At 56.9% G+C, this 21279-nt stretch overlaps 2 protein-coding genes across 2 annotated transcripts; one reads left to right on the top strand and one right to left on the bottom strand.

Moving 5' to 3' along the window:
- The first annotated feature begins 12462 nt into the window (after window positions 1–12462).
- NCCRP1 (NCCRP1, F-box associated domain containing) lies at window positions 12463–16198 on the top strand. Its single transcript, XM_056135682.1, has 6 exons — window positions 12463–12760; window positions 14449–14511; window positions 14604–14655; window positions 15349–15444; window positions 15788–15926; window positions 16058–16198. The coding sequence occupies exons 1-6, from the start codon at window positions 12463–12465 to the stop codon at window positions 16196–16198; spliced, it is 789 nt and encodes a 262-aa protein (XP_055991657.1).
- A 2167-nt stretch (window positions 16199–18365) lies between these two features.
- Window positions 18366–19398, bottom strand: SYCN (syncollin). The gene is made up of 2 exons (XM_056137012.1): window positions 19004–19398; window positions 18366–18466 (listed from the first exon to the last, which is right to left on the bottom strand). The coding sequence occupies exons 1-2, from the start codon at window positions 19396–19398 to the stop codon at window positions 18457–18459; spliced, it is 405 nt and encodes a 134-aa protein (XP_055992987.1). The 3' UTR covers window positions 18366–18456.
- Between the last annotated feature and the right edge of the window lie 1881 nt (window positions 19399–21279).

Below are 21279 nucleotides of genomic sequence, written 5' to 3'. Positions count from 1 at the left end.
GGGCTGGGGGTGAGGAGAGAATCCAGGTGGAACCTCAGTTCCTGGGTGTTCCCGTTACCATTACCAAATGAGTTGACTTGGTGTCAAGGGTGTTCTGAGCAAGGTGAGAGCCGCAGGCACAGCCCTTGTGGCTCTTGTGTACAGCGTCAAAGGCTTAGAGCTGGGCTTTGGGGGTCAGCTTGGGCACGGGGATCCCCATGAGCCCGAGCGTGGGATGTGGGAAGCAGCAGCCTGCTGCTGTGGATGGCGGGGGGAGAGAGGGGCAAGAAATCCCCCTTGCATAGGTCCCCAGCCTGGACTGAGTAGGAGTGTAATGAAGCAGAAAGGTCCCTGCCTACCCACCTCTCCTCACTGAGGTCACCCCCCCACCCCAAGAATGGGGGTACTGTAGGGGACAAGGCCTGGCCCGGGGCTTGTAGGCTAATTGCTAGGCCTGAGTAAAGCCGCCACGGCGAGGTTGGAAAGTAGCCCCGAATCCTGAGACGTGGAGAAGAACCGGCAATGCTAGGACAGCCGGTAGGGCTTGCACGTGGCAGACTAGGATTTGATTGCGGCATTGCATCGCCAGGTGTGCCCCCGAATCCCCCCGCCCCCCACAAAAAAAAATTTGGACAGGACTGAAATCTCGCCAGCCGCAGGCACAGGAAAGAAACAAGCTTGGAGCACGAATGGTTTCACAGATGCCAGTTACCCAAGGATTGAGGGTGCTGTCTACCACGCACACACTCCCAGAAGGGAGAGGCGAGCCGCGGGACCCACTCCCGAGACAGCTGCTCGCTGTTCAAACACAGTCGGGAGCACCCCCCAGCCGTGGTCCTCCCCACAGCCCAAGCACATGACTGCGGAGGCGCTGGGGGCGTCTCGGGGACCAAACGCGGTGCAGTCGCCCCTCTGCCTCCATCACCATCTCCGTCTCCTGTAGCTGCTGCCCTTGCAGATGGGGAATCTCTGCGGACCAAACCCCCCTGAACCCTGAGGCTTGGCCACGAAGTCTGGAGGACAGGGCAGTAAGGGAGCTGGAAAGCACCAAAGTTGGGGAGACCGCGCTGACCGCCCACGCCTACACACCCCCTCTCTTCTCCACTGCACCCGGAGCACGGCTGCTTCTGGCTTCAGCCGGCTCTTCCCACTCTTGTTGCCACCCAGCTAGATTCTGGTTCCCTCGTCCCTGCTGGTGCGGGTGGGGAGCCCAGCCACGGGTTGAGAGTGGGGTGGGGGGCTGCCAGCCAAGGGGCGCTTGGAGGGGACAGCGAGGTGGGGAGGAGGCTCGAAGGGCTAAGCTCAGAGGCTGCATGGGGGACCCCCGGGTTCCTCCCCAGCACCAGCTCCAAGTGCATCCCCCAAAACAACGAATACCAGAATCCCAGAGCACAGTGAGTGGTTTGCTGGCCGAACTGGGCTCCATCCCCAGAGCCCCTCCAGGAGTGACCCCTGAGCACCGCCGGGTGTGGCCCAGAAACAAACAGGACCTTGACCTGGGGCACACCACCAGGAGAGTGTCCTCCCACTCCCACCGGCTGCAGAGGGATGCTACAGGCGAAGAGGCACTGTAGATCAGACCAAACAGAGGTGGGAGAAACTAGTCTGACCGGTGGTTCCGAGCCCGGGTTCCGGTTTGGTTCAGCCCGGCAACCGCCCTAAGGACTGCGTGGAAATGCATGGTCCGGACCACGCCGCAGAGTGAGTCACTCCAGGCAGGGCCCTGCGATTGTGTGAACCAGCCCCTGGCATCCAGGTAATTCTCTCTGAGGTCAATGATATCACCCATTGCCCTCGCCTCTAAAGATTAGGAGTTTGCGGTCCATCTTGCCAACCCCCCTCCTAGGACTGTCCTCGCGATATCCCAGGGAACTCGCCAGCACCGCCCTGGATGAGTTGGGAGAAGTGGGAAAGGAGGTGGTCCCCTCAAAGGCCACGACCCAGAGTGCACCACGGTCTCCGATCTCCGTGGGCCAGGACTGAGTCACGTGGCCACACCCATTGGCAAGGGCGACTGGGAAATGTAGTCCAGCTGTTCAGCTGTGCCACGGTCCAGTGCTGGATTCGGAGAAAGGGCCAGAGCTAGTACAGGGCTTGCAGCCCTTGTTTTGCATGAGGTCATCCCGGTTTGAATCCTAGGCACTGCATATGGTTCCCAGAGCACCGCCAGGGGTGGTCACTTCCGAGTACAGAGCCAAGACTTGCTCCTAAGCAATGCAGGGTGTGACCCAAAACCCCCTCCCGGCTCAAGAGTAAGGATCTTGAGATGAGATGGTCCTGGTCTCTATGTGAGCACTAAATCCAGGGACAAGTACAAGCATCCTGTGAGAGAGAAACAGGTTTGAGGGGCCAGGGTGACAGACAGTACAGCAGGGAGAGTGTTTGCTTTGTACTTGCCCAATCCAGATTCGATCCCAGGTATCCTATATTCCTATATGGTCCCCTGAACACCATCAGGAGTAATTCCCGAGTGCAGAGCCAGGAGTAACCCCTGAGAAAGACCAGGTATGAATCAAAGAGAGAGAGAGAGAGAGAGAGAGAGAGAGAGAGAGAGAGAGAGAGAGAGAGAGGGAGACAATGAATTGGGGGAAACACTGGAGAAAGCAATTGAATCTCACTTTCCTGCTCCCTCTCCCTTGGTCTTAGACTTTCTCTAATTTGTCACTTCCTCTAGTATTTGAATAGGCAGCCCCAGCTCTAGGTACAAAATACATTTCTGAAGGGGGAAGGCAGAGACTGCGAAGCTAACTTCCCTCTCCCCATTTCCCAGTCTCTGGGCCCCCTCCTCAGAAGCAATCTTTTTTTTTTTTTAATTTCAAGGCTACACCCAGCGATGCTCAGGGGTTACCGTGGCTTTGCACTGAGAAATTTCTCCTAACAGTGCCCAGGGGTGTACACATATGGGTACCTCAAACCTGGGTCAGCCATGTGTAAGGCGAGCACCCACCCCGATGTTCCATAGCTCCAGCCTAGAGGCAAACATTTGATGAATGACTTGTCTCTCCCGGAAATTTCAGCGTACATCAGGCTAGACCTCCTTGCAGATACAGATTTATTCCCAGTTTGCGCCAATACTGGCATCCTGCACCCAGCCTTCGCATTGACGTTCTTCCTCCCTAGCGCTGTCTTGACTATTTCTGGTGACTGCATGAAAAAGCAGGCTCTTGGGGCTGGAAAGATAATACAGCGAGTAAAGAACTTGCTCTGCATGCGACCAACCCTCATTTGATCCCCAGCATTCCTATGTGGTCCCCCAAGCACAGCTGGAAGTGATCCTTGAGCAAAGAGCCAGGTAGAAAGCCCTGAGCACCACCAGGTGTGCCCCAAAAACAAAACTGAGAAAAACAAATTCTCTCCTGTGAATGGGCTGGAGCAATAGCACAGCAGGTAGGACATTTGCCTTGCACGCGACTGACCCGTGTTCAATTCCTCCGCCCCTCTCGGAGAGCCTGGCAAGCTACCGAGAGTATCTCGCCCGCACAGCAAAGCCTGGCAAGCTACTGTGTGATGTATTCGATATGCCAAACATAGTAACAAGTCTCGAAATGGAGACGCTACTGGGCCCGCTTGAGCAAATCAATGAACAGCGGGAGGACAGTGCTACAGTGCTCCCGTGAATGGCTGGAAACAATGATGGATGAAAATGGAGCTTGTGAATGGTACTCAGAAAGCTAGTGGTGGTTTCTTGCTGAGGGGTTTAGGAGGGCAGGGAACCATTTTTTGTGATTTTACTTTGTTTTGGGTGGTTTTGTTTATTCAGTCCTACCTAGCTATCCCCTGCTTACACCGGGCTGTGCATTCAGGGGTCACTCCTGTTTGTGTGCGTGGGGAACCATGTGTGGTGCTGGGATCAAACTCTGGTTGGCTGCATGTGGGGCTGGAGTGATAGTATAGTGTACTTGTCTCGCATGTGTCCAACCTGGGTTCAATCCCTGGCATCCTATAGGGTCCCCCAAACACTGCCAGGGGTAATTCCTGAGTGCAGGGTCAGGAGTAACTCCTGAGCATCGCCAGTTGTGATCCAAAAAATAAATAAATAAATAAATAAATAAAATAAAGTCAAACCCTGGTTGACAGCATGCAAGGCAAGCACCTTAACCCCAGTACTAGCCTTCCAGCCCCATGTTTTTGTTGATTTGGGACCAGACTCGTTAGTGCTGAGGGTCACTCCTGATTCTGTGCTTGGGGCTTCTTCCTGGCTCTGCATCATGAATCACTCCTGGTGGGGTTCAGGAGTTTATATGGGGTGCCAGGGGTTGAACCAGGTTCAGCTGTGTGCAAGACAAGTGCCTCAATCCTGTGCTATCTTTCTTCTTTCTTTCTTTCCTTATTTTTTTTTTTTTTTGGTTTTTGGGTCACACTCAGCAATGCACAGGGGTTACTCCTGGCTCTGCACTCAGGAATTAAACCTGGTGGTGCTCAGGGGACTATATGGGATGCTGGGAATCGAACCCAGGTCGGCCACATGCAAGGCAAATGCCCTACCCACTGTGTTACTGCTCCAGCCCCTGTGCTATCTTTCCAACCCGTTGTGGGTTTGCTTTGGGGGAAAAGAGAGGTGGGGAAGGGGGTTTAACAGCAGCACTCAGGAGACTGGAGGATGTTCCTGGAGAGATTCGGCCAACTGGACCGGACTCCCAGAGCTCAGGCCTGAAGATGTGGAGCTGCTCAGACCCAGGCTCCATGGCCCAGACCATGGGGCCAGCTCCCCAGCTTGGCTTTTGCACTTGTTGCGATGCCAGGCTGGAGCCCAGGACCTCATCCCTGGGACCATGCTCATCCAGAACCCCACCCAGCATGGTGGGATGTCCTTGGTTCTGAGGGAGAGAAGACTCCAGACATCACTTTTCTGGTTTCTGGGTCACAACCGGTGTTGCTCAGGTCTTACTCCTGACTCTGTGCTCGGCGATTACTCCTGGCTCGGGAGACCGGGACTGAACTCAGGTCAGCTACGCGCATGACAAGTGCCCACCCCTCTGTACTAGGGCTCCAAGCCCACTTCAGACTCTGTTACTGGATTTCTCTGCCTGTGTATTGCCTCTTCCCTGAGTTCTTCCGAGCATCCAAGTCTCTGGATCCTTCCCAGGGTAAGCCCGCCCAGTCTGTCTATCTCTTTCTTTTATTTTTTAAATTTAGTTAATTAATTAATTGCTTTTTGGGTCACAGCCGGAGATGCTCAGGCGTTACTCCTGGCTCTGCACTCAGGAATTGCTCCTGGCGGTGCTCAGGGGACCATATGGGATGCTGGGGATCGAACCTGGGTCGGCCGCGTGCAAGGTAAACGCCCTACCTGCTGTGCTATCGCTCCAGCCCCCAGTCTGTCTCTTTCTGTCTCTGTCTGTGTCCAGGCCTCGGCCTCGGTCTTTATCTTCATCCCTCTGTCTGCCTCGCTCCTCGCCCCCCTCTCTCTCTCTTCACCTCATTTCCCCCTTGCACCCCAACTCGCCGCTCCTCTGGCGCCCCCTGCAGGCTGATGCTGACGCATTCACCCACCTGCCCCCACCCCCATCCCCACCTGTGCCGTCGTCCTGCTCCTCTGCGTCCCAGTGCCCCCACTTTTCTTTGTCTCCCGCCACCAGCGGCTTGGGGGCGCGAGGCGCTCTGAGGAAGACTCGGGTTTGGCACCAGGGTTTGGCACCAGCGCAGCGGGGGCGGGACTTAGGGGCCAGCACAGAGTCCCGCCCCGTCCTGGACCCACCTCGCCTCCCCAGGGATAGCCCCTGAGTGGGGCAAAAGGCGCCCCTCTCCCCGGTTTCTGGAGAGGAAGGCGAGGAGAGGCAAGCATTCGAGCATTCGGCTGTGCTCAGAACAGAGAACCCCTCAACCGGACCCTCCTGGCGCCCCCAGCTCAACTCCTGCCGCCTTTGTGGTTTGAGGGGTGCCCCCCAGAAGAACAGGCCCACAGCCAAAACCCTGGAGCCTGTGAATGCGGCTCGTTAGGAAAAGGGGGTCGTTGTAGCTGTAAGGTGCAGAGGGAACCCCAAGGTGACAAGTATCCTTATAAGATTTCTAAGAGTGGCACCATCACAGCGGGTAGGGCGTTTGCCTTGCTCCTGGGCGACCGGGGTTCAATTCCCAGCGTCCCATATGGTTCCCCTGAGCACCGCAGGAGTAATTCCTGAGTGCAGAGCCAGGAGTAACCCCTGAGCATTGCTGGATGTGATCCAAAAAGAAAAAAAAAAAGTGGCACCGTGGGGAGGGTGCTTGCCTTGTCTGCAGCTGACCCGGGTTTGATCCCCGTCATTCTATAGGGACCCCTGAACACCACCAGGAGTGATTTCTGAGTGCAGAGCCAGGAGTAAGCCCTGAGCATCAGGAGGTGTGGCCCCCCAAATACAACAAACAGAAAGAGTGAGGGGCTGAGAGGGAACGGGACACAGCTCAGGGCTGGAGCATGTGCCTCAAGGGCTCAAGGCCCCGAGTTTGAGTTTCACCCCCAGTCCCCATGCTGCCCTCAGAGGCTGAGTATCACTGGGTGGAAACCAGTGATTCTTTAAAAAAAGTGATATTTTAAAGTATTTTAAAATACTTTTAAAATTGTTTTGAAAAAACAATTGTTTTGTTTGGGAGTCACACCTGGCTGTTCTCAGGGTTTATTCCTGGTGGATCTTGGGGAGCCCTAAGGGAATTGAACCTAAGCCAGGTTCATGCAAGACAAATACCATCACCCCTATATTATCTCTCCTACCCAGAGCTCCTTTTTTATGTTTTTTTTTTCTTTTTGGGTTATACCTGGCGATGCACAGGGGTTACTCCTGGCTCATGCACTCAGGAGTTACTCCTGGCGGTGCTCAGGGGACCATATGGGATGCTGGGAATCGAACCCGGGTCGGCCGCGTGCAAGGCAAATGCCCTACCTGCTGTGCTATCTCTCCAGCCCCCAAGCACCTGTTTAAGTGGAGACCTGTGACCCAGAGAGAGAGGTTAGGTAGGGTGTTGCACCTCAAATCAAGGAGGGTTGCACTCTCTCTAGAGGTGAGCTCTTTTATTTATTTCAGTTTTGGAGCTACACCTAGCTTTGCTCAGGGTTTACTCTGGCAATGCCTTCCCCACTGTACTGTCTCTCTGACTCTAGATCAGGGCTCTCTTAGATCAGGGTTGCCCACTTTCAACCCCTTTTTCCCTGAGAAAAACAATCTGGTGGGCGTGGCCAGGAGCATTCTGGATTTCTGATGTGGTTGCTTTGAAGTTGTTGTTGTTGTTGTTATTATTATTATTTGCACATCCAGCAGTGTTCAGATGTGTTCCTGGCTCTGAACTCAGAGATCGCTCCTGGCCATGCTCAGAGGACCATATGGGATGCCAGGGATCAAGCCAAGGTCGACTGTGAGCAAAGCCAGTGTCCTCCCTGCTCTGGTCCCTGAAGTTAATTTTTTTGTTACTGCATGTTGAGGAACTTTCTATCATTGCCAAATTTTCCCCGCCCTTCTTATCAGTGACAGGACAGAGTTAAAGTTGCTCAGCCTCAGGCGGGAGGGAGTGTGGCCCAGTCGCATCCAAGAAGAACAAAAAGAATGTTACACTGGGAGAAGAATGTTGCCCATGGGCCTTCCCTGGAAAGGAACATGCTTCATGATGTAGAGACCAACCCGCCTGCCGGGAGCCCACCCAGCTTCCCTACCCAGCTTGTGGTTTGAGGGGTGCCACTTGCTCTTCCCTCTGCCTGCATGTGCTCCTCCCCACACTACCTCCCCCCTGCCCTTTGCACAGCCAAACTTTTTTCCCTTCTCAGGTCTCTGCACAAATAATATCATCTCTGAGAAGCCCTCACGGACCATCCCAGTGACAAACAGGCTTTCTCTGGCCTCCAGCTTGCTCCTCTTCACCTTCAGGGCAGTTTGGGTTGTTTGATTATTAACTGCTTGACTGGGGGGAGCCCAGGCTCCCCAACCCCACAGGCTGAAACTGCAGGGGAACCAGAACTGTGCCCCTGCTCTTCCCGGTAAATACGGTAATTAGTGGCAGGAGCAGGCAGGATGAGCAGCGGGGAAACTCCAGCGCCGCTTCTGCTTTGCATATAGTTTTTCTTCCCACACACAGGAGCCCTTGGAGCCCGCTGCTCCACATCTTGCTTTTCTCACTCCCCTACCTTTTTCCTTTGGAGCTCGCAGAGCAGGACGAGGTGGTCGTGCAGAGACGCTCTTGTATGTGTGCGGCCTTGGGTCCCACCCACCGTACCGCACACAAAATGCAAACAGTTGCCGTTTTCCTTCTCCTTTGCTGCTTCTTGCTGTGTGATTTCTTCACAACAAATGACACCATTTATAAGGTCCAGCCAGGGCGGCGGGAGAGATAGTAAAGCCGGCAAGGCACTTGCCTGGCACGTGGCCAACCTGTGTTTAATCCCCCGCATACATGGAGTCCTCACAGCCCCGCCAGGAGTGATGCCTGAGCTCAGAGCCAAGAGTAAGTCCAGAAAACAGTTGGGTATGGTCCAGAAAGAGAAAGAAAAACTTTTGATTGTTGTTTTGGGGTCACACCCGGCAGTGCTCAGGGATTGATTATTCCTGGCTCTACACTCAGGGATGACTCCTGGCGGTGCTCAGGGGACCATATCGGATGCCTGGGAGTGAAACCACGTTGGCCATGTGCAAGGCAGATGCCTTACCCGCTGCACTATCACTCCAACCCAGAAAAAAAGTTTTTTTTAATAAATATAAAATACAGTTGGGTGCATGATAACAAACAGATGCACCCAGAACCTCCCCAATCTACCATCGATCAGCCCGATGTCCCCTCCCCCCCACACACACACTCACGCTTTCTTTGCTACAATCACCAACCCCTGCACCTGATTTTAGGTGCATCCTCTCTTTTCCCAGAATTTTGCCCCTAGTCCCTCTTTCTCCCTCTGTAGAAGGGCTTTGGGGTCCTCTGTACAGATGGACAGGGATGACCCAACCACATACCTCACGCTTTCTAGCATGCATTTCTTTTCCGCGCTGAAACCCACACACATGCACAGGACACTCAGGTCCCTTGAGCATCACAAGGAGCGATTCCCAAGCACAAAGCAAAGAGTAAGACCTGAGCGTAGAGACAGGAACAAGCCCTGAGCTTCATCAGGTGTGGCCCAAAACAGAAAGAAAAGAAAGAAGGAAAACACGGAAGGAAGGAAGAGAGAGAATGAGTGAGAGAGGGGGAAGGAGTGGGAGAGCAAGCAAGAAAGAAGGAAAGGAAGGGAGGGAGAGGGAGAGAGGGAGAGAAAGAAAAAGTAAGCAAGCTGCCAGATTAAGCTACTTGCCTTGCATGCAGCTGACTCTGATTTGATCCCAGCACTGCATGGTCCCTCAAGCACCACCAGGGGTCACTCTTAAGAACAAAGCCAGGTACAGCCCTGAGCACAGCGAGGGATGACCCAACCACACACCTCACACCAAGATAAAAGAGAAGAGAAGAAAGCCTCTCAGAAGCCAGTCTCCACCTGGACCTTTGCTTCTCTGAAGGCGGAGAAAGGGGACAGATGAACTTTGACGGCTGTCTGCAGGGCTTGCTGGGGCCTGGCCCCTTGGGTTTCAATAAAAAACCAAGCCACACTGTGGAGTATGGTGGGGGGGGGGGAATGCTTCCTAAATATTTACTCCCCGAGTCTTGGAAAGACTGAGTCAGACTGACTAAAGCGGGATTTGAAAGGTTACGTTTTAGTTTCATTTATTTTTGTGTGGCCCCCAATCCCATCCTAGGCCCTCTCCCATGCCAGGCCTTGCTCTATCACTGAGCCACAGAAAAGCATATTTTCTTTGTTGTTGTTTTTCAGCTCTGGGGCCACATCCAGTGGGTTTCAGGGTTCACTCCTGGCTCTGTGCCTAAATCATTCCTGGCTGGGCTTGGAGGACCATAGGGGGTGCCCGGGTTGGAATCCCAGTCAGCCATGTGTAAGGCAAACACTCTACCCACTGTATTATCGCTCTGGCCCAGAGACACATTTTCATTACCCACCTTGAGTGTCCCTGACTCATCCTCAAATTTGGGTGCCACAGACTGTTGGGGACCTGGCTGCAAGAGAAGACCAGTCCAGAAGAATTTCAAGAGGCGAATCCTGAATGTGAGCAGATCTGATCAAAAACACAGAGACCGGGGGCCAGAGAGATAGTACAGTGGGTAGGGCGCTTGCCTTGCATGCGCTGGCTTAGGTTTGATCCCTGGCACCACAAGCATCACCAGGAATAATTCCTGAGCACAGAGTCAGAGTCAGGAGTAACCCCTGAGTATTGCTGGCTGTGGCCCCCAAGCCCCCACAAAAGACAGGGACCAGTCTCAAGAACCTGGAAAAGGCCTGAAATTTTCCTCCCACGGCACTGAGAGGGTTAATGGAGGAGAGACTGGTCAGGTTGAGACTTTCATGAAGACTCTGATTCTTGGGGTCTGAGTTATAGTACCATGGGGAGAGCACTTGCCTTGCAAGCAGATGACCTGGGTTTGATCCTGGCATCCCATATGATCCCCCGAGCACCTGCAGGAGCAATTCCTGAGTGCAGAGCCAAGAGTAACCCCTGAGCCTCCCCGGAACCCCTGAGCATTCCCAGGTGTGGCCCCCAAATAAACAAACAGAAAAAAAAAGACCTTGATTTTTGCATGTGTGTGATCATACATGTGTGCGTGCACAGGAAAACGTCTACCCCCTTGGTAGGAAGAGAAAGAGGGGACTTGGCCTCCAGCCTGTGGATTCTCGGAGCTGCCTTGCTTTTCGGCGTCTGGCTCAAGGCCACTCCCGGTCCTGGATTCCCATGGGACAGCACTGACTCCACACATGGTCCCTGCAGGCTCAGTCCCTTCCACCTTCTCCCCTGCCCCCAGCCACCCCTCTTCCAACAAGGAGCGGGCGGGGGTGCTGGATGCCAGGTCCAGGTGTGGGAAGGATCTCTGGGCACATGAGGCTTGGTCTGCGGGCATCCTGGACTCTGGGAATCTCTGGGTGTGGTTCCCCCTACTCCCCACTTTGGTGTGCTCCCTCCTTTGCCACAACAACACATCTCTCCACCCCTCCTGCCTCAGTTCCCCTCAGTTCTTGTTACTAGTTTCCCCCTGGGGGATTGAGGGGTGAGAGGAGGCAGCTGAGAAACGGAGCCACTGTCCCCTGTCTGCTTCCTACTTGCTTCTCAGAGCCAGAGAGTTTCAGATGAGCCTCAATGTATCCCAGACAGCTCTCAGCACCCAGGAGTAACTAAGCTCTCAGCACCTGGGGTGACTAAGCTCTCAGCACCTTGGTTTCCTCATCTGCAGAATGGGTCTGGCAGCAGTCACCCCGTCCCAGGGGGTGTGGATACAAGTGTTGACTTCACCCTGGGCCCAGGCCGCCACCGGGTGGCCCCCAATTATGTGCCCTCGTCACTGGGGTGTGAACTCCAGGCCTCATGTCCCAGCACGTGCCTGGCAGGAATCTGGGCCAAGAAGCAGGTGGGGTTCAGTGGGGCCGGATGGGCACTGGCTGTTTCCTTGTCTGTGGGGTGGGGTGGGGAAGACAGTCGAGACCATGTGGAGTAGCAGAGGGTGCCTGGGATCAAACCTGCAGCCTGGCCAGGTGCTCTACTACGGAGCGATGCCCCCAGACTGGATGAGATACACTTGCAGGCGACCCCACCTCCCCTTCCCTGGACCAGATGGGTGGATCACTGTCCTGGGCTGTGGTTTTGGGCCTCTGGCCCTTGCGTACCTGGGTCAGGTGTGGCCAGCCAGGCTGTGCTGTGGGTATCTGGCAGGACTGGTTCCTTCGCCACTCTACTTCCTCTTCACCACCTCCTGCCCCTCACACCTGACCTGCAGGGAGGAGGCCTCGGTTGTCCATGTGGCTCACCACATGGGCATGGGAATGGGGTGCAGGCACCCTGGGGAGCCCTAGCTGGGTGGCTGCCTCCCTCTCTGTCCCTGTGTCCTTGGGGTAGCTCACCTCCTCCACGACACCCCTTAACCCCTGCCAGGAGATCTGTCTCTAGGTTCTTTCTTCCCTCCTCCCCCTTGAGTTTCTGGGGCGGGAAAGTCGGGGTCCCTGAGGGCGGGATCCCGGGTGGTGAAAGTGGTGAAGCAGGAAGCGGCAGGACCCAAATTCCTCCCACCCCTCCCCGCATAAAGAGAATTTAGGGGGGAGGAAGGGGGCCTCATTAGGGAACCTTTTAATCCTGCTGCGCAGGCTGTTAACGAGACCGATGGGCCTCATTAGAGCCCAGAGCCCTGGCATTAGCTCTCGGGGGCCCTTGCCGCTCCCAGGGTGAGCCTGGGTCCTCAGGTGGCCCTGCGGAAATTAGGGCAGGGGGTGCGGGCAGGTGAGGAGGGGCTCGGCGTCCTGGGGGCAGGAAGGGGCTGTGGGATGGCAGGGTGGGGCCCCCTGATTCCGGGCTGAGGGAGGAGGGGCCAGGGGCCCGATCCTGCCCCCCTCAACACACCCCCCTCGGGGAGCGGCCGGCCGGGGCGCCCCGCCTCCTCCCGCCGCGGGTCACCCCGGGCCCCAAGGAAGAGACGGGACAGTCGCCCGGACCGAGGCGGAGGATGGCGGAGGACCGGGAGCCCCGCGGGGCCGGTGCCCGCGCCCTGGAGGACGAGCCCGCCAGCCCGCGCGAGCCGCCGTCGCCGCCGCCGCTGCCGTCGCCCGTGGCGCCCGGGACCCCCGAGACCCCCGAGCCGCCCCAGCCCGAGCCGCCGACCGAGGCGTACGCGCGGCAGCTGCTACTGGAGGAGTGGGGGTCGCCGGGGGTGAGCCTGGAGCTGCCCCCGCGCCTCTCCTGGAAGCTGCTGCTGCTGCGGCGGCCGCTTTACCGCAACCTGCTGCGCTCGCCCAACCCCGAAGGTGCGCGCCCGCCCGCCCGCCTGCGCCTCTGCCCGCGCGCGCTCTCGGGCTCCGCTCCCCTCCTCTCTGCCTCCGCCACTCTAGGCTGGGTTTGGGTTTGGGGGCCACAGCCCGCGATGCCCAGGACTTACCCCTGGCTCTGTGCTCAGGGATCACTCCAGGCGGTGCTCGGGAATCCGAGCCGGGGCTGCCGTGTGCCAGGCAAGCGCCCTACCCGTCTGCCCTCGCTCTCGCTCCCCTCGGCCTCTCTGTTTCTCTTCTCCCAAGCGGTGCTCAGGAGCCCTGAGGGTCGCTTCCAGAGGGTTTGTTTGGGAGCCACCCCCCGGACATGTTCAGGTGTTACTCCTGGCTCTGTGCTCAGAGATCACTCCTGGCGCTGCTCGGGGATCCAAGCCGGGGCTGCCATGTGCAGGCAAGCGCCCTACCGGCTCTGCCCTTACTCTCGCTTCCCTGGGCCTCTCTCTTTTTCTTCTGGCGGGTGGGGGGAGCCCTCTAAGGGGTGCTCAGGAGCCCTGAGGGTCATTTCCAGAGATTTGTTGGTTTGTTCGTTTGGGGGCCACATCCGGCAATGCTCAGGGGTTACTCCTGGCTCTGCACTCAGGCATTACTCCTGCTGGTGCTCTGGAAACCATCTGGACTGCCGAGGATCGAACCTGGGTGGGCCAAGTGCCAGGCAAGCAGCCTCCCCACTGCCCACTGCCCACCATACTATTGCTCTGGCCCCACTTCCAGAGATTTATTTATGAATTTATTTATTTTTGCTTTTTGGGTCACACCCGGTGATGCTCAGAGGTTACTCTGTACTCAGGAATCACTGCTGGCAGTGTTCAGGTGACCATATGGAATGCTGGGAATCAAACCTGGGTTGGCCATAGGCAAGGCAAACGCCCTACCCGCTGTGCTGTCGCTTCAGCCCCAACCACCTCCAGAGTTTCTTGACCAATGGGGTCAGTGGTAAAAATGTGAAGTCCCTGAGAATAGGTATTGTCAGGGACCTGCAGTGCCGGGGGGTCCTCTGGGCCACCCTAGTCATGCTCAAGGGACTCCAGGGTCATTGCTCAGGGGCTTTCATGCAGGGCTGCACCCACGGGTGCTCAGGGGGTCATAATGGTGTCTGACCTGGAGACAGCACCATGCAGGGCAAATGTCTTAACCTTCATCCTCTCTCCGCCTGCTCTGCTAGTCTTCTCTCTCACACATGGCACCCGTTCTCTTGGGCCTTGGGCATTTTGCTCTTTGTTTTGTTTGGGGGAACACCCAGGGTGCTCAGAGCTTACTCTTGACTCTGTGCTCATGGATCACTCCTGGCATGGCTCAGGGAACCCTATGGGATGCCAGGGATCAAATCCAAGCCAGCCACTCAGGTGAGACAAGCGCCCTACCCACTATACTATCCGGCTCCCTTATTTAGTCACTCATTCATTCGTAGATTTTAGTCCCCTTCTCCTGAGAACCTCTCCCTGCGCCCCATCTGTGCCTACTCCCCCTCCCCCCAGGACCTTCTCAGTGCTCCCAGCCCTGACTTACTCATTCCCGCCAGGCTGGCCCTGCCCAGCTGGCAGAACAAGGATTCCTGCCCTGCCACAGAGCCCTGGGGGCAGGATATGAGGGGTGTGTATGTGTGTATATGGCGGGGGGGGGGGTGTTCCTGCCCTCCTGAGGCGCCACCCTACCCCTCTACATTTCAGGCATCAACATTTATGAGCCAGCACCCCCCGTGGGTCCCACCCGGAAGCCCCTGGAGACCCTGGGTAAGCGCTTGGCGGCTGCCCCTAAAACGGGGGCTGGATGGGGGTAGACGGGGAGAGGTGCTCCTCTCACCGCAGACCCCTCCTCCTCCCAGGCAATTTCCGGGGGTGGCACATCAGGATCGAGAACCTTCAGCAGAACCTTAGGTGGGTGCCCACCCTGCCCCATGACCTGCACTCGAGTCTTTCCCCACTCTATTCTCGCTGAGGGGTCTCCCACAGAAACGGACTTGGCATCTCTGAGCCTCCATCTGCTGCTCTGTGAGCAGGGAGCCAGGGTGCTGGGGAGGGGGACAGTGTGAAACCAGAGGGTGAGGGGCCAGCAAAGAGCTGCTCTGAGGGTGTCCCTCTCAGCCACTTTTCTGGGACAGCGAAGAGTCGCCCCGCTCTTTTTTCTGTTATTTCCCCTGGAAAAGGGTTTGAGCCACACTCGGTGCTGCTCATGGCTGAACTCAGGCATCACTCCTGATGCAGCTCAAGGGACCCTATGGGGTGCCCGGGAATGAACCCAGGTCAATTAAAGGCAAGTGTCTAACCCCCAGTACTGCCACTCCAGCCCCCCTCCCAACTTCTTGGCCTTTACTCAAATCTGCTTTTGCTCGTGGAAGAGAAGGTGTGCCTCCAGGGCTCCCCTGAGCCCCTCCTGGAGTGGTCCCTGAGCACAGAGCCAGGAGTCAGCCCTGAACACTGCCGGATGGATCCCTCAAACCAAACCAAATGAACAGAAGCCGAAAGCATTAGGGCCCAGGACAGAGGGTGGTGGGTCCATAAGCCAAAAGTCTATATGTGGGACCCGGGGCGCCCCACGGGCCCTGTGCTCAGGGGGTTCTGCTCCTGCAGCTGGACCGTGAAGCAACAGTGCCTGGACCTCCTGGCCGAGGGCCTGTGGGAGGAGCTGCTGGATGATGAGCAGCCGGACATCACCATCATGGACTGGTAGGTGCCCCCGGCAACCCCAGAAATCAAGTCTTGTCTCCTGGACCCCCTGACTCCTATCAGGCCCTGCACTACTGGGTCCGGCCTTGGCTGCCTCTTTGGCCCCTTTCAACAATTATTTTCAACCTCCCCCCATTTAGTTATTTAAGCCCATACAGGGTCACAGTGCACATTTTGAGAATCTTGGGGAGACAGGTGCATAGCCCTGACCTTCGGCCCCAGCTGTGTCACTTGGATTCTGGGCTGGGCTGTCCCCGTCCCCACTGGGTGCGGGCAGGGGCCAGTGGTCATGGTGAACGGGATGGAAGCGGCGGTGGCAGCTGGAGGCTGGGCCTGCTCCCAGGTACGAGGACAGCCACCTTGACGAGAGCGTCTACGAGCTGCACGTCTGGCTGCTGGCTGCTGACCGCCACACAGTCCTCGCCCAGCATCACGTGACACCCCGCACCTCTGCCAAGGGGCCCCCCGGTCGCTGGATCCAGGTGAGGCTCTGTGACCTGGGTGGCTGCAGCCAGCACATGTGTAAGGTCCTAAGAGCTCATAGCAGGAGGGGGTGGGCAGTGGCAACCCCGGACCTGATGGGGACAGGACAAGGCCGGTTGCCCTTTCACAGGTGTCCCACGTGTTCCGCCACTATGGCTCGGGCGTGCGCTTCGTCCACTTCATGCACAAGACCAAGAATCGGATGGAGCCTGGTGGGCTGCTGCGGACCCGGGTGACCGACTCCTCCGTGTCAGTGCAGCTCCGAGAGTGACAGGCTGGGTCTGTCTGGCCAATCCCAACACTCCGACCCTGAGCACCTGACCCTGAGTACCCAATCCCTAGCACCCCAACCCTAGCACTCCAACCGTAGTGCCCCTAGCACTCCAACCCTAATCACCCAACACCTAGAACCACAGAGCCTAGCACCCCAACCCTAGCACCCCTAGCACCCCAACCCTAGCACTCGAACTCCTAGCATCCCACCCCCTTAGAACCCAAATCCTAGCACCCCAACCCTAGTACCTCAACCCTGAGCACCCCAACCTCTAGAGCCCCCTGGCCTAAGTACCACACAATCCCTAGCACCACTGACTTAAGCAACCCACCCCCTAGCACTTCAGCCCCAGGACCCTGACCTTGAGCACCCTGACCCCCATACCCTTTGACCCTGTAAATCCCCCACCCAGAATACCCTGGCTTCTGGCACCCCCTAATCCCAGCATCCTGACCTTGAGCACCCCCTGACCCTGAGCACTTCAATTCTGAGTACCCCTGATCTCAACACTCCTGGTCCCAGCACCCTGACCTCAACCACCCCTGACCCTGAGTACCCCTGGCTCCAAGCACCCCCAACACCCCTTGACCCAGAGCACCCTGTGACCCTGATCACCCTTGCCTCCACATACCCCTAACCTCGAACATCCCTTGATTCCTGTCCCCCCGGCCCTTAGCACCCCCTGATCCTCTTAACATCTCCCTGAGCCAGTAGCACCTCCCTGTTCCCTCAATCCCTCCCAAAGTCCCCGAGCCCCCAGATCCCTCAGTCCCACCTGGCACCTGGCTTCTCACGTCCCGAGTGTGTGTCCCACTGGCGTTTCCCTGCTACTCTCACAGCCCCGTGAGCACCCAGCTCCTTCCTCCCGGGTCTGTGCTTTGCCAGTGTTCCATGCGCAATAAAGCTTTGTGGGTCGGATTAAACAGTGTATGTGCTGACGGGGCAGGGACACCCATCTTGGTTTATAACTGCACCAGCGTAACAGTATTTCTGGATCCTGGCCAGAACCTCGGCACCAACCTGGACCATATACCCCAGTGGATGAAGTGGATGTATTCAGGATCTTCACTTAACTCTTTTTGTCTGACTCTTTTTTTCTCTGTTTATGTCTCTCTCTGTCTTTCTCTGTGTCTCCCTCTGTCTCTGTCTCTGTCTCTGTCTCTCTCTCTCTCTCTCTCTCTCTCTCTCTCTCTCTCTCTCTCGGGGCCACACCCAGCACTGTGCTTGGTCAATCCTGACAGTGATCCTCATGGCATGGGTTGCCAGGGATCAATCTTGGACCTCCTGTGAGGGAGCTTTCTGCCCCCTCAATCTTCTGTGGGCAGGGGGTCTAGGGATCAAACTCAGACCCTCACACATTCAAAACGCAAGCTCTACCACTCAGTGACATTCGGGCTTTCCCCTATTTTTTTTCTTTTTGGGTCACGCTCGAGGATGCTCAGGGGTTACTCCTGACTCTACACCCAGGAATTTCTCCTGGTGGTACTCAGGGAACCATTTGGGATTCTGGGGATCAAACCCAGGTTGGTTGCATGCAAGGCAAACACCCTACTGGCTATACTACTATTTTGGCCCATCCCCCGTAACTTTCAGCTCTGAGTCTCCCTGAATTCTCCCCCCCCCCCCATGTCCCTACTCCCACACAGTGCCCCTCTCTCCCCTTCCCAGCAGACCCTTTCTGTCTCTAACTCCTCCAGGGCTCCCAAACCAGGAATCCACCAAGAGGTGTGACCCCCTGATGGAAGACGGACAGACGCAGCAGAGAACAGACCACAAATCTCCAAATTCAAGTGTGTGAATGCGTGTGCGAGTGTGTATGTGTGTTTGGGTGGTAGGCGAAAAGTGTTGCGTGCTAAGGCCAGGGAATCATGTCCTCCATGCTGTCCCTGCCAGAGGAGAGGGCTTGACCCAGATTTAAGGGAGAATTTCCGCATTTACCAAACAGCCTGTAGCATGAGGATGAGTCACATGGAAATCCTTCAGGGCTGTGACTTCATGCATGTGGAAAGCCATGCCACTTTCTAGTGTGGGGACAAGCCATGTATGGGCTGAGCCAGCCTTGGTCCTGGAGTCCCTAGTCCCAAGCACACACGGATGGCGGACAGAGTGTCACAAGGGCTGTATTGTAGGCACAGCAGGGTGGAGGCAGGGGTTTCCTCCTAGAGCCATGCTGGGACCTTCAGGGGACCCTGGGGACAGGTCAGGTCAGGGATGCAGCACTCAGGGGCAGGTGGAGATACAGGATCTCAGAGGCATCAGTAGCACCTGCAACAGAATCAAAAAGGATCACCAGGGGCTCGAAGATTTAAGGTATGGAAGGTTCTAAAAGCCTGAGATAGGGTGGGAGACCAGGCTAGGGAGGGTAGCTAGGTGTCCGGTCGCAGGGTCTGAGTTGGGAAACTCCAGCGCAAGATTGGGGTGAGGCCCCCACAGTGAGGTGGGGAAGGCTTGCAGAAACTTCTTAGGGATGCTGGAACTCGTGTTCCAGTCTGAGGCTCATCGGGAAGGTCTAGGGGTTTCTGCGTCGGGCCACGAGGGCGACACAGGATATTCCTAGAATTGGGTTGGGACCAGCTTCAGGGCTGGGATTGCAAAGTCTGCGGGTAACGCGGATGGTTCTGGGGCTCCCCACCCCCATGCTAGGGTGGTGAGAGCAGACGGAGGGGGATGCTAAGGGTTGGGGTGCTGGGGGTTCTGGGTCGGGAATTTGGGAGATGGGGCTGAGGGCTTGCGGGGCAGGGGGCGGCTGACTGCGTTCCGGGGACTCCGGGGTCGGGTCGGGGCTGGGCGGGGCGGGGTCACCTGCAGTGGAGCGCGGAGATGGAGTCGGCCCAGTCGCCCAGCACGCCGCGCCGATACTCCTCCAGACGCGGGTAGGTGCCGGAGCTGAACTTGCGGGTCTTCCCCTCCTTGCCGCGGCGCGACCACACGGTGAGTTCGCAGCGCGGGGCCACCACCAGCGACGAGGCCACGTTGCCCCAGTTGGAGGGCAGGAAGGGCAGGTCGGCGCCGGGCTCCACGGCCAGCTGCGCGCCCTCGCAGCAGTTCTCGTAGTAGGGGTCGCTCTTGTCGAAGAGGATGGCGCAGGTGCGCGAGCCGTCGGCGTGCTTGAGGTCGGCGGGCGCCGGGCAGGCGCCGCGCGCGGTGGGCACGGCCGTCAGGGCCAGGAGCAGCAGCCAGGGGCACAGGGGGGCCATGGCGTCAGTGCGGGGGCCCTGCCTCCGCGCGCTTTTATGCGCCTGGCCCGTGGGAACCGAAAAGCTGGGAGATAAGGCTGGGGAGGGGCGCACCTGTCTCCCCCGGGAGTGGGGAGGCCGTCCCAGCTGCGGCTGGAACCCGGCCACCCAGGACTCCCAAGCTGAGCATATTCCTCCCAAACGGAGCTGCCTTATTTGCGCCTTGCGCTTGCAAAGCATCAGCCCTCTCCCCCTCCCCCACCCCCCTAGTTCAGGCCCGCGGGGGGCCCAGCGGCTGCAAGGCCGGGGCCCAGCGGAGCGGGTGGGAAATGTCCTTGAAAACTGACCAGGAATGGAACAAGCCCGCTTCCAAATAAGATGCGAAGTGCCCTTGGGAATGGAGAAGCTGGTGATAAGGAGAGAAAGGCCCCGGAGGGAAGGGGAGAAAAATGGGGCTCCCTGACCCCAACCAGAGACCCTCTTGACTAAAGGCAAATGCTATAGCTTTTTGGATCACACCTGGGTGGTGTGCAAGGCAAACCCTCTGCCCACTGTACTAACCCTCCAGCCGAAGTTAAATGCTTTTTTGTTTTTGTTCTGGTGATGTGTCTGGGGTGAAACCCAGGACCTCACACAGCACAATGGGTCTGCCATCCCCTGCTGAAGTTCACACCTGGGTTTTAATTGGAAGATTGGAAGGGGGTGGGGGGGGCGCTTAGCACACCCAGCAGTGCTCAGGGCTTACTCCAGGTCCTGAGCTCAGAGATCTCTCCTGGTGGGCTCAGGGGACCCTATGGGGCACCCAGGATCAAACCCAGGTTGGCCACACACAAGGCAAGCATCTTCCCTGTTGTCCTACGGCTCTGGCCCCTGGTCATTCATAAAAGTGAACCTTGCTTGCTGGTTGTCCCTGAACAAGTGAATGCACCTCTCTGAGTTTGTTTTCCTCTGTCTTCAGTAGAAAGTGACTCAGCGATAGTACAGAGGGTAGGGGTTGTTTGCATGTGGCCAACTCAGTTTGATCCCCAGCACCCCATAAAGTCCCCCACCAAGCCTGCCAGGAGTGACTCCTGAGTCAGGAATAACCCGAGTATCACTGGGTGTGGCCCAGAAGTAAAAAAAAATAGTGACTTTAGGATGTAAGGTAGTTGTGTAAGTAATGCATGACTGATACAATAAAACATCATTTAAGGGCCCAGGGCAATGACTCAGTGGCAGGGGCATGTCTTGCATGTGCATGGACCAGAGTCTGATCCCTTGCCACTCATGCCTCCCCCCACTGCCTCACCCTGCTCTTGGATAAGGTCCTGGAGGCCCCCAGCACCGTCAGCCTGAAACACTGCTTCACCCAGCATGGAACCACGTGGGTCTAGCTCATCGTACCCCAAGCACTACTTTGGAACACACCCCCACCCCCAAACATGCTCACCCAGCCACCTTGCTTTTTACAAATACAACACAATGCACCCATAACAATAGTATGGTTCTGTTTTGCTTTTAAGGGTGCTTCATGCGGCAGTGTTCATTCAGGTCAGGGGGACCATATAGGATGCAGGGGATTGAATTTGAGTCCATCGTGTGCAAGACAAGTGCCCTCCCTGCTGTGCTTACACTCCAGCCCCTGACAAGAGTAAGGAAGTAGCAGGTGCCAGGCCCAGGCTGGCACGAGGGAGGGGCTCCAGATGTAGCCCCCTACCCTGGCTGACCCTGCCTGAACTCACTCCTGGATCCTTCTCCCTCCTTTCTTCTCCTGATTCTGGGAAATCTAATCTCCAGCTGCTAACTTCTCAGCGGGCCCCTCCCCCTGCTCTGTAAGAGCCCCAGGCTCAAGGTTGGAGGGTCAGTTTAGCACCCCCAGGCACCCTTGAACCTCACTCACCTGGAGAATCTGAACTTCAGACA

The sequence above is a fragment of the Sorex fumeus genome, unplaced genomic scaffold (genome assembly GCF_029834395.1).
Source record: "Sorex fumeus unplaced genomic scaffold, SorFum_2.1 ptg000122l, whole genome shotgun sequence".
NCBI lineage: Eukaryota > Metazoa > Chordata > Mammalia > Eulipotyphla > Soricidae > Sorex > Sorex fumeus.
The sequence above is the reverse complement of the archived record's forward strand: the minus strand, read 5'-3'. Positions and strand labels throughout refer to the sequence as shown.